Source organism: Cygnus olor, chromosome 14 (assembly GCF_009769625.2).
Source record: "Cygnus olor isolate bCygOlo1 chromosome 14, bCygOlo1.pri.v2, whole genome shotgun sequence".
Classification (NCBI taxonomy): domain Eukaryota; kingdom Metazoa; phylum Chordata; class Aves; order Anseriformes; family Anatidae; genus Cygnus; species Cygnus olor.
This window is the reverse complement of record NC_049182.1, coordinates 11627308-11640019: the sequence shown is the minus strand read 5'-3', so window position 1 is coordinate 11640019 and position 12712 is coordinate 11627308. Positions and strand designations below refer to the sequence as shown.

Genomic DNA, 12712 nt, shown 5'->3' with positions numbered 1-12712 from the left:
CAGTTGGATGGGTGGCAACTCAGCAGTGTGAGCCGAGAAATATTCCTGTCATCCTGTTCTCAGTGCCTGAGACAGACCAGCATGTGTCATACCTCCGGTCTGTGTCCTCCATACTGACAGCCTGATTTCATGGCAGAACTTTCCAGGCTGGGGGACACTGACCAGAGACAGAGCCTCATTGGGAGCCTCTGCAAGTGCCTAAACCTCCTTGGGGCTCTGCAGGCTGGGGGACTGAGGCAAAATGGCTGGTCACTGGGATGAGGTGGGCTTTTTTCCGTGCCATTCCTGAGCAGGGATGCTTCCCTTTGTCACCACAAATCACCCAGCAGGCTGGATTGTAGCCACCCAGGGTTAATAGTCACTCTGAACCTTATGGCCTTGTCTACGTACCTTCTTCCCCAGCATGAGAGAGATGCCATGAGCAGAGAAGAACAGCAGAGGAGCATGGCCTTCTTTGATAGTCCAGGCTGGCAGCGTTGATATTGCAGAGAGAAGCCTGAAGGCTATCAAACGGGACTTTAGGGGACTGGGCCAATTAGTAGATGGAGCGGGAGTACAGGTGGTGTTTTCCTCCATCCCTACAGTGGCAGGGAGGAGTACAGAGAGGACTCGGAAAGCCCACCTGATAAACACGTGGCTCAGAGGCTGGTGCCAACACAGAAATTTTTTTTTTTTTTTTGACCATGGGGTGCTTTACTCGGCACCCGGCCTGATAACTGCAGATGGGTTCTACTTGTCCCGAAGGGGAAAACGGATACTAGCGCAGGAGCTGGCAGGGCTCATTGAGAGGGTTTTAAACTAGGTAAGAAAGGGGACGGGGATAAAGTAAGACTCATTAGAGGTGTGCCAGGGGAAAAAATGTCAGGGCCTGGGGGAGAAGGCAATGGCCCAACTGAAGTGCATCTACACTAATGCACGCAGCATGGGCAGCAAACAAGAGGAGCTGGAAGCCATCGTGCAGCAGGCTAGCTATGACTTGGTTGCCATCACTGAAACGTGGTGGGACCACTCCCATGACTGGAGTGCTGCAATGACTGGCTATAGGCTCTTCAGAAGGGACAGGCAGCATAGAAGGGGTGGTGGTGTGGCTCTCTATATTAGAGAGTGTTCTGATGTTATGGAACTCGAGACTGGGAATGATAAGGTTGAGTCCCTGTGGGTTAGGATCAGCGGGAAGGCCAACAAGGCAAGCATTCTGGTGGGGGTCTGTTATAGACCGCCAAACCAGGATGAGGAGACGGATGAGGAGTTCTACAGGCAGCTGGCAGAAGTTGCGAAATCCTCAGCACCTGTTCTCGTGGGGGACTTCAACTTCCCAGATATCTGCTGGAAATACAATACAGCCCAGAGGAAGCAGTCTAGGAGGTTCCTGGGGAGCATGGAAGATAGTTTCCTGACACAGCTGGTCAGTGAGCCTACCAGGGGAGGTGCCCCGCTAGACCTGCTGTTCACAAACAGAGAAGGACTGGTGGGAGATGTGGTGGTCGGGAGCTGTCTTGGGCAGAGTGACCACAAAATGGTAGAGTTCTCTATTCTTGGCAAAGTCAGGAGGGGGATCAGTAAAACTGCTGTCTTGGACTTCCGGAGGGCAGACTTTGAGCTGTTCGGGACACTGGTTGTCAGAGTCCCTTGGGAGGTAGTTCTGAAGGGCAGAGGAGTCCAGGAAGGCTGGGCACTCCTCAAGAAGGAAATCTTAAAGGCTCAGGAGCGGTCTGTCCCCACGTGCCCAAATACGAGCCGGCGTGAAAGAAGACCGGCCTGGCTGAACAGAGGGTTGTGGCTAGAGCTTAGGAGAAAAAGAGGGTTTATGATCTTTGGAAAAGAGGGCGGGCAACTCAGGAGGACTATAAGGATGTTGCGAGGCTGTGCAGGGACAAAATTAGAAAGGCCAAAGCTCATCTGGAGCTCCATCTGGCTACTGCCGTTAAAGATAACAAAAAATGTCTTTAAAAGACATTTAGATGTAGAGCTTAGTGATATGGTTTAGTGGAGGACTTGTTAGTGTTAGGTCAGAGGTTGGACTAGGTGATCTTGGAGGTCTCTTCCAACCTAGATGATTATGTGATTCTTCGATTCTTAAGAGGAGAAGGTGTGACAGGGATGGGATGACCAAAAGGGGCATTTGAATCACCTCCTGGTCTTAGTCTGGTGTAGGCTTCAGGCTGAGCCATTTGTTGGTAGCACAGTCTGGAGCATGGCCAGGAGTTTCAGCAGTGCTGGGAAGCTATACAGCATGTGGGCTGACGACAGGCATCACTAATCCATTGCGTCTGCAGTGTCGAGCAGGCTGCTCAGTAAAAAGCTGGTTGTTTTACCCAAGGCCCCCAGCAGGAAGCAGAAGCACTGTTTCAAGAGGCACAACTGAAGATACTGAAGAGGAAGAAGTCCAAGGCAGGATGCTACTGCCTGATGATGTCCAGAGAGCCTGGGGAGTCCACCTCCACACAGGATCCACAAGCCCTGTAAGCTACTCTGTCAAGTCTTGGATGTCTGCAAGTCTCTCTGCTGCAAGGGAATCATATTTGCTTGGTTTGTGGTTCCCTGGCAGAGACTGTGAGTTCAAGACAAAGCCATAAGTGGTCAGTGAATGCTGGTGCAGTCACTGGAACTGCAATTATTATACGATACTGGGGCATGAATTGGGAGAAGTGGCAGGCTAAGGATTTGGGCCTGATGCAACCTGACTGCACTCTGCATGCACTGACCATGATCTTGTGCTGTGAACATATTGACTTGGATAGAAAATAAGTATTCTGGGAAGCTGGATGCGCAGGGGACAAGATACACTATACCTGAATGCAAAAGGCCATCTGGAAAACTTCAGGGACAAAAATGAAATCTGGGAAACCACATATTCTCTGGGATCAGGTTAGCTTGCTGTGTTCAAGCTCCTTTGTACTTTGACCGTGTATCCATAGTATGAGTGGCAGAAATGCATGGCTGGGCCAAACTCAGCATGGTCTTTCCTTGCTACAGCTAACTGCCTGCTGCACTGGTGTTCGTCAATGAGTGTGGGTCATGAGAAACAAAGCTGACAGACATACCAAAGCACTGGGGAATTCACTGTCATCCTCCATTGTCTCTGAATTTCCCCAGTCAAGGAGATAAAGCCAAAGCTTTAGTACTTCTACTGCAGTTTGCACTCACTGAATCCTTTTTGCCCCCTTGTCTAGTTTATCCCATAGCATCCACTGGATGCCAATATACCATTTGTTGAAGTCCCATTTTCTATCACCTTCTCAGGAGCCCCCAGCATGGGGCTGATCTCAGGGCACTGCTGATCTCAGGGAATTTGCAGCTCTGCAGTCAAACTGAGAGCTTCACTGGTGGTTGATGTTCTCTGATTTCAGCCCTATAAAATCATGCAAAAAGTCAAACTGATAAATGTAGGAATCCCCACATTTGGCTTGTAAGATGTGCTTAGTACCTGCAGGTTTGTGACTGCTGCCTTTGCCCAGACTTTTCCTCACATGTCAATATACAGCCAACAAGCATTTCAAATTTCATTAAACAAAGTTTCAGAAGAACTTTGCAGAAGGCCTGCAGTGCACAGGCAAGAAAGTCCTAATTGCCATCATGTCCTCTGATTGGCCTCCCTACTCCACCAACACAGCAAACTAGGTTCTACTTTATTACAACTAATTAACCAGTGAGAATTGAAATGTAAACAACTCAGTGCATAAAAATCCAGTACGGTTCAGTTGCAATAATAACCGAGTGCATTGCTCTGCATGCCTTGCCATAAGCAATAAAACAGCATTTCAGAGATGACTGGGAAAAGCAGCACAGGCAATTAGGTACAATGTTACTTCAATAGACAGAAGCTTGTGATTACAATACAAATAAATATATGGCTCTTTATTTAAGTAAAGCAATTGCCTTCCCCGCTGTGTAATACACAACAGTTCCCTGTGGGAGGTTCATTCATACAAGTGAGGTTGTACCTTGTCTCCCACCCTAGCTGAGCTTTGTTGAATTAAATGCAGGCACTGCTCCTAGGCTGGTCTAAGCTGTTGGAAGCCTGTATTCCCTTGGGGAGAGTCTTCTCTGGGACCACTCAGGGAGAGATGTGGTGTGCGGGACTTGTGTCCGCTGGTGCTGGCAGGCTCGTCAGCATTCACTGACCCATCCTCTGCCATGGCACCTGCCCTGGTCTCCACCCTTCGTCCCACACAAGAGACTTCACTGGGGCATTTGTAGGGACACAGGTCTTCTGACTTTGTTGCCTCCTATAGGAGTTTGGGCTGGAAAATAAAAGGGAGTAGTTCCAAGAAGTTGGGCAATGGGTCAAGCTGCCAAGATAGGTCTGTAATTCCCACCACTGGCTGCAATTAAGCCTGTAAAATCCTTCTTGTTACAGGGGTATAGAGTTTCTAAAGTTCCTTCTGCTTTGTGGAGGGTGGAGACCTGTTCTGTACACAAAATCATGTCCAGGCTTTGCAGTTCAGCCTTCAGGGATGAATGGATTTGTAAAGACAGGCAGTTCTGAGGCTGAGGAGACCCCAGGCTGCAGTAGTCTGAGGAGCTGATGCTGTCTGTGTCATTTCTGTTTACGTCTGGTTTGCTGTGTGGCCAGCTCTGGTGATCTGGGTGACAGTTTTCTTAAAGCCCTGAGCTCCTGGAATCAAGAGATTATTTGGCTTTACATATTCATGTAAGATTTTAGGCCATACAGTCATAGAGTTAGGTTTGTGAACAGCAGCTCTAAGAGCTCAGACATCAGAAATGACTTTTCAAAGGGTGCAGGAACTTGTTTGTCAAAGCCTGTCAGGCCTCACGCATGGAGTGTAGGCCGTGCATTGTTGTCTCCCTCCTTGCGCTGCCCTTCAGGTGGGCCTGCCCTGCTCCCTGGTGTGCCACCCTGGTGTGCCAGCACTGCCTGTTCCTGCCACAGCTCACCACGCAGCTGACCTGGCATCCAGAATCACAGAGAAGGAAAGACAGGGAGGAGTATCCACTTCACAGGAACCTGAGCTTCTTGGCTTTCCTGAACATAGGTGCATCAATAAGCATGGAGAGATGTGCCTACACACAGGCAGCACAGGGCAGTCCTTCAGCAAGCAGTAATGCCTTGTGCAGGTTCTCTCCTGGGGTCATGAATCAAGGCCTGATAGTCCACAGCAGCTTCTCCAGCCTTCCTCCACAGAGCTGCTGAGGGAAGTACTTTCTCCATCCAGCAGTCTATCCACAGTCTATCTGTAAAGCAGCATGGCGACTCCCCTGTTTGGGTGTGTACCCATCCCCTTGTACATCCTTCTCGGTGGAGAAAAAATAGTATTTCTAGTGTGCCCTGCACTTCTGGGCTGCGTTGCCTGAGACAAAAGGCTCAAGGCACTCTAAAAGCTTCTGTTTTTCCTCTGCTATAAAGGGAGCAAGCTGCCAACATTTGCTGCCAACATCCAGTTATATGACTTGATCTCAATTTTTAAGGACTTTCATGGTTTTGAGGTTGCCAGAATCAGAGCACTTGAAGGGAAAGAGAACCTGCAGATTAAATCCATTCTGGCAGTTGGTCCAGTCACAGGTGTCAGGCACCACTGTAACCAGTTCAGAGATCTGGCTTTTTACTGGGGCTTGACCATGATTGCCCGGGTCCCTGGAATTGCTCATTGTAAAGCTCTACCTTCCTCAGCTCTGGAAACTTGTAATAAAACTGGAACAAAGCAGGTTATACCACAGAAAGCTCCTAAGGGCCTATAATCACAGAATCTATTTTTGCCTCTTCTCCTGCCCCCTAGCTCCAAGATGAACAGTGCAAACAATTACTTTGACAGTATTTTCTACATCTTTCCTTTTGGTACAGATTTGCTGCTGGAAATGCCAAGCTGAGCTGTAGTGAGGACGACAAGGAACATTTTCAATTCAAAGACATCAGGGATGGATTCAGCTCAACCTTTGAGAAGATTGTTGAGTCTGACCTAATGAAGGGCACATACTACAGCAGCTTGGACTCTCTGGATGTCCTTTCTCTCACAGACGAGACAGACAGCTGCGTCAGTTTTGAGGCCCCACTCACACCATTGATCCAGCAACGAGTCAAGGAAAGCCCAGAGCTCTTGGAGCAGAAACTGGTGGCCCAGCAGAGAGAAGCCCTTCACCACATGGCTGCTGATAAGCAAGAGCAGGCAGCAGTAAAGCCAGTGGAGGGGGATTTTGGGAGCCCTCTCAGGCACTCAATTACTAGCAGCAGGTCAGAGAATGTGCTGAGCCGTTTGTCTTTGAAGAATATCCCAAATGGGTTCCATGTGGAACGTTCAGAGGAAGAAGCAACCAAGATCATTAACTCCATCAGGTAAGGCAGGCCTTGAATTCCTTGGGCAAAGGGAATTGTCCTTGTCTTACAGGGTCCCAGGCCAGGAGCAAGCCTCAGAGAACGTAATAGAGGTGGAGATGCTTTTTTTTTTCTTTTTTTTTTTTTCCCTTGTGCCTCCTCACATGTGCTGTCATGGTGGAGAGGCCAAACACCCACAGGACAAACTTTCATCTGGCTGCTCAAAAATCCCATCTGCTCTTAAGGCAGGCAAAGTCTGAGCTGTTCTAGGCAGACCACTGAAATCTGCAAAAGCTCGTGGCAGGTAAGAGTTAGTCAGATATAATCCCAAATGTGCTCAAGGTTTCACTTAGGTGACCCTGTAGAGGCTTCCCCAAGAGCTCTTCTGCAGACAGTGAGGAGATCAGTGGAGATGTCACCCTCTGAGCCAGCAAATAATAAACCCATATCCTCGGCAAATAATCTAACCCTAAAAGCATATCATCTGTTCCTTAAGTTTCCTGAATGTCAACAGCTGTAAAAAAGCTTGGTATCCCTTAGATATCAACCAGATGGATCTACACTTCTGTCAGTCTCTGTATCCATTCAGGACAACTTTCCATATCAGTGGCAAGAGAGGAACTTTAAAACGGTGTTGGGTCTCCTTGTTTTGAATGGATGTGACATCATTTCTTAGTGAGGAGTCAGTTTCTCTTTCATCTCTTTCCTAAAAGTTTGAAATGAATCTGTACTATTTTGAATGCATCAAAATCCATTTCTTTTGACCTGAAATGAAAGAGGTTTTGTCCAATGTCCTGTTCACAAATGTGTTTTCATACTTTTTGTTTGGGACAAGAAGAAATCAAAATGTGGTATTTTCCACGGGTTTCATCAAATCGTGTTGCTGCTCCTTGAATCTTGTTTCTTGTTTCTGTGTAGCGATGCCAGCTTGAAAGATGCCCTGTCAGACTCTGACTCCGACATGGGCAGCACGGAGCAGCTTGACCAGGGAAGCACAGACACCTTGGCAAATGGCTGCAGGGCAGACAGTGAGGCTGCAAAGAGGCTGGCCAAGCGCCTCTACAACCTCGAAGGGTTCAAGCGCTGTGATGTGGCACGCCAGCTTGGGAAGAAGTAAGTGGGGCTTTGGAGTGCAGCCAGCCTGGCCAAGCAGTTGACAGAGATGGCAGCACTGAATCGGGCTGTCAGAAACACACCTGTGGTGGGGAGGGTCCATGGGAGCATGGTGAACAGGACAAACACAGAAAGGGACAAGCCTACTGTTATGAGGCCTTGCTGGTTCATGTCAGGGCCACTTGAGATCTTCCCAGTTGAAACTGGTCCAAGACCAATGCCCTTGCAATTTGAATCCTACAAGTTGTTTGCATGTATTGGGCATTAATTGCAACAAGCTGCAGTTGCTGCCTGCCAGAACAAAGAGCTTCCTGCATTTCGAAGGGGTCCAGCAGGACACCTAAAGCAATCCCCAGGCTGAAGAGTTTTGGATCTTGACCTTCCTGTGTTTAAGTGGAGCTCCTGGGAGTGTGGTGGCAATGAGAGTCTGTCTCAGTGGGACAAGGCAAAAGCCCTGTAACATCTTTGCCCTGCCATTCCCCAGGGTTTTCATGTCTGCACCCAAAATCTTGCTGCAGTGCCTCCTGACCCAGTCTGTGTAGACTGTGTGAACCCACAAGGGTTTGATGGAGAGACAGTTGCACAACAGAGGTCCAGGCCCTTCAGCTGGTAGATTGGCATGGGGAAGGCAAAAGGGAAATAGAAGTGTTTATTCATATGCCAGAGAGTTACAGTGGTTTCTAAAAGACAGGGCAATAGTAACAAACATAACAGTAATATATGACTTTAGGATGCCAGTGGGTATGAGGACACCAATCCCCAGAATATTTCTCCTGGATAAAATATAATGTGTTGCTGGTTTTTTGTATGTTGTTGAAATGGCCTGCTGTCTAGATCAGCAGGACACAACTGTCCCTCTGCAAATACCCAAGCTTCCAATACTGAGAATGGTCTATAGCTCAGCTTGGTCCTGGGAAGGAAGGAGCCCATGAGCGATCTCTTAGGGAAACTTTTTATATCACCTGACTGCATTCTCATTTGCCTCTTTGGTTCTTATAGCAGGTACATATCGGGTTTCTGCTGCCTCAGGCCTAGCATCTGTCTTTCTTGCAAATCTGCCACACCAGCTGTCTGAGTGGGGCAGTTTCAAACAATGAGTCTCTGGGGTGCATCTGAGTGTGCCTCTTTGCTTATTTCTGCAGTCCTCCCTCTACCTGTCATCCTCACCTTGGGAAGCTGTTTGGTGATCCACATCTGGGACTTGACACAGCCTTTAAAAGGAAACAACTTGTGTTTTGATCAGCTGAGTTTTTGACACCTGGATCATTCCCTAGCACAAAACCTGGATAGATCTGCAGGCTCTTGGACCAAGCAGGTGGCTTTGTGGAGTAGGAAAGGAAGAAGGATGGGAATAGGTATATTTTAAGCTCCTCTTGCTCACTTAAGACAAAGTAGGACCAACCTACATTTGTGGGAACAGGGTACATTTAAGTGATGCTTGGGAGGGTTGTTTGAAAAGTAAAAATTTCATTTTTAAGCTTTTCAGCTCCTCTTGACCCTCGCCCCTTTTTTTTCTTTGTGAGTATTGGCAATTTTCTCAAAAGCAACCCCTCCCACAAAAAAATTCATCATTGTCAAACAAGTAGAAAAGGCTTGATGAACAAGGAAATAGAGGTTGGGTATCTCCAAATAGCGTCTTTCCAGCTGACAGGATTATGCGATGTTAACTCTAAATCTAGAAATTATCTTAGTCTGTCAAGAGCATGCATTTCAGCAACTGAGCTCTACATGGAAGATCCTTGTTGCTGGATTTGTCTGTGTCATCATCTCAGCTCTATTACTACCCCCAGACACATATCTCTTGCTGGACAGAGGTTGATGCGTTTCAGGTGCCAGACCACAAAGATGGCAGCACCAAGCACTTACTTGCAAGGTTTCCCAACAGACTGCTGTGCTTGCAAACCCATGCAGGCAGCAAAGGAGCAGGCAGCAGCATGCAGAGTTGCAGCATTGCAGCACATGAAGAACCAGGGCTCTGTCAGAGTCCCATCAGCAGCACAGCCTGGCCATACAGCCTGCTTCCCTCCTGTGGAGATTAGGTGAATTTTACTGAACCAAGCTTTTTTATGGAAACTCTTTTTTTTTCTTTTTTTTTGATCCAGGTGGCTGTGGCACAATAAGAATCTTGGAAAACAGAGGTGTAGCTCTGGTAGGACAGTGTGATTCAGTGCAGTAAAACAGCACATGATGCATCCATGTGCAGCCATGCAGGAATGAAACTGGGAGAAAAGGCCAGGACTCCTGTGTCACCCTGGAGGTGGCTTGTGACCCAGACAGGTCAGTAATCACTCCTGGTGCCTGGACCTTCCCAAACCAGGGAGAGGGAGGAAGCATCAGACAGGGTTCTAAGATGAGTGGTCTGTAGAAGGTGTATGCACAGTGCAGCCACCAACCACAGGATGATAGACTTGTTTCAATGGAAAACCCATTGCTGTTCTTGCAGTGATGTCTCTGACATATCTGAGTAGCACTGGTGGAAGTGTCACCCATTCCCATGGGAGAAGCTGGGACAGCACAGAGAGAAGGAAGACAAATTATTGAACAAAGAAACTGGAGCAGGCATCTAAGCCCACCTTAGAGGAGGCCATGGGTTTGCCGTGGCCGGTATTAGAGCTCTGTGTCACAGGTATGCCTAGGGCACGTTGACTTGGTCTGGAGCTCGGGGAAGAGGGGCCCCTGGCTAGACAGAGGAGTTTATTGCTCCCTAGGGACTGGCTGCCTTCAGGTGCCCTGCAACACCATCTGGTTCCCTTGGCAGAGTGAGCAGTCTCTGCCTGGAGCTTCTCAAAGGAGAAGGACCAGGTGAGGCACATGGAAAGGTGTGATTGGCTGGGGAGATGCTGGCACTACAGAAGCTGTCATAAATCACTGTTTGCCAGGCTGTCTGGGTCGTGAGGGTCATGAGTCCTGGCCATCAGCAAGACCCGGTGAACTGAAGGATAGGCAGTGAGCCTGCCTGCCCTCCTGGTCTGCCCTGGTGGAAGAGTGAGGTGGAAGGGAGCTCCCGCCCACCTTCATCCTGCCTGACTACGGATCGATCTAGTTAGGAATGCACATTAGGGTGTAGCTCCCAGGGTAGGCCTTGGAGACACCTCAAGAGCAATTCAGTCCACCCAAGATTTGTGCAGGGCTGTAGCTGTGCTGCTGTCTTTTGATTTTATGGAGCTTTGGTCCTTCATGCTCAGCTTGAGGTTAAGTGGGAGAATGCCTTGTTCTCCCCTGTTGATCGCTCCAGTGCAGCAGTGTGTGACGGTCTTTGCTGTATGCACAGTGCCCAGAGTGCCCAAGCAGATTCCCAGAAGATCTGGCAAAGGGTGTCCAGGCAGAGATCACACTTGTGAGGGGGGACCTGGCCTGTGGAAGGGAGAGCACTGGCTATTTCCCAGCACCGACACAGCCAATGTATGAGGCCTTCTGCAGGCTTAGAGCTGAGAGGATCCCAGAGGAGGCCTGGGGCTTGCTTGGCTCTGTTGGTTCTTTGGCATAAGTGGAGATGTTGTGACATCTCCTTTCACAAGCATGTGGTCATTTTTGGCTTCTCAAATCACCCTGTTGTGAAGTTCCAGGATAAGAGGAGAAGTTTCCACAGGAAGCTGGCAGGAATCCACACACTGATTATTGCAGTACTGCTTCAGACAGACTTACCTGGGTTGGCCGTGGGGCCATGAGGCCGTGTTCTTTCTCAGAGATAGCAATCCCAAATGGTAAGATTGTTTTATGATCATGAGGCCCTGTGGCTTCAGACAACAATGAAATGGTGGCCTGCACACACTTCAGCACTGATACTTACATCCTGCCTCTCAAAACTCAGCCTGGACCTCTCCCTTGGAGCTGACACACCTCTCTGTCTGATTCCAAACAGCATCCACCCCAGACACTTTACAGCATCAACCTCACCGTGGAAGATAAAACAATACTGTCGGAAAAGCAACGAGAGCAGTGAGTTCTGCCTGTAACATGTCTCGGAGTGAAACTGGATGTGCAACACTTAGCAAGCAATATGATTTTCATTTTGTGGGGAGAAGGAAAATGAATTACATATTGGCAAGGGTGATCATATTGAATCATAGAATCATAGAATGGTTTGGGTTGGAAGGGACCTTAGAGATCATCTAGTTCCAAACTCTTTGCTATGGTCAGGGACACCATCCACTAGATTAGGTTGCTCAAAGCCCTGTCCAGCCTGGCCTTGAACACTTCCAGGGATGGGGCATCCACAGCTTCTCTGGGCAGCCTGTGCCAGTGCCTCATCACCCTCTGAGTAAAGAGTTTCTTCCTGATATCTAATCTATGTATACCCTTTTTTTTAGTTTAAAACCATTAATTCTTGTACACTCCCTGACAAAGAATCCCTCCTCGTCTCTCCTGTAGGTAATGGAAGGCCGCTATAAGGTCTCCTGAGACCCTTCTCTTCTCCAGGCTGAACAACCCCAACTCCTTCAGCCTGTCTTCGTAGGAGAGGTGCTCCAGCCCCTTGATCATCTTCATGGCCCTTCTGTAGACTCATTCTAATACATCCATGTCTTTCTTGTGCTGGGGGACCCAGAGCTGAATGTAGTACTGCAGGTGGGATCCCATGAGAGCAGAGCAGAGAGCGAGAATCACCTCCCTCGCCCTGCTCTCCACACTTTTGATGCAGCCCAAGGTACAGTTGGCTTTGTGGGCTGCAAGCCCACACTGCCGGCTCGTGTCGAGCTTCTTGTCAACCAATACCCCCAGGTCCTTCTCCTCAGGGCTGCTCTCGATCCATTCTCTGCCCAGCCTGTATTTATGCTTGGGATTGCCCTGGCCCAGGTGCAGGACCTTGCACCTGGTCTTGTTGAACTCCATGAAGTTTGCACAGGCCCACTTCTCAAGCCTGTCCAAGGTCCCTCTGGATGGCATCCCTTCCCTCCAGTGTGTCAACCTCACCACACAGCTTGGTGTCATCCGCCAACATCGACCAATCCCACTGAATTGAGATCATCTACCATTTTGTGCCAGCATCCATTAATCATCCTTGCAATTCTGCCACCTGAGTTGTGCAGATAGAGGAACTTAGTATCACCCATTCTGGCTTTAAAAGCAAGAAGTTTCCAAGCATCCTTCAAAATCTCCAAGTATCTTCCTTCATCCCTGGAGAAGCACTTAGGGGCTAGTGGGGCCAGAATCTCCACTGAGCTCTCCTGCACCTTGGCTGCTCCAGTACCCCAGGAGCATCCATCTGACATGTGAGCTAGTGTGTCTGAGGGTGGGATTGCAAAGAGATGCAAAGTGAGGTGCTGTGGTGAGAGAGTGAGACGGGAGCCAATGTGGGGTGGAGAGCAGGAATATTGCAGTAGGATTAGG

At 48.7% G+C, this 12712-nt stretch overlaps 1 protein-coding gene across 8 annotated transcripts in view; it reads left to right on the top strand.

Annotated features, from left to right (window-relative positions):
• Positions 1-12712, top strand: part of PSD2 (pleckstrin and Sec7 domain containing 2) — an 88900-nt gene that overhangs the window by 43089 nt on the left and 33099 nt on the right. For all 8 annotated transcript variants that reach the window (XM_040573213.1, XM_040573210.1, XM_040573207.1 and 5 more), the window contains 2 exons: positions 5804-6292; positions 7190-7384. In XM_040573213.1, coding sequence (XP_040429147.1) covers positions 5804-6292; positions 7190-7384 — 684 coding nt within the window. The remainder of the gene's footprint in view (positions 1-5803; positions 6293-7189; positions 7385-12712) is intronic.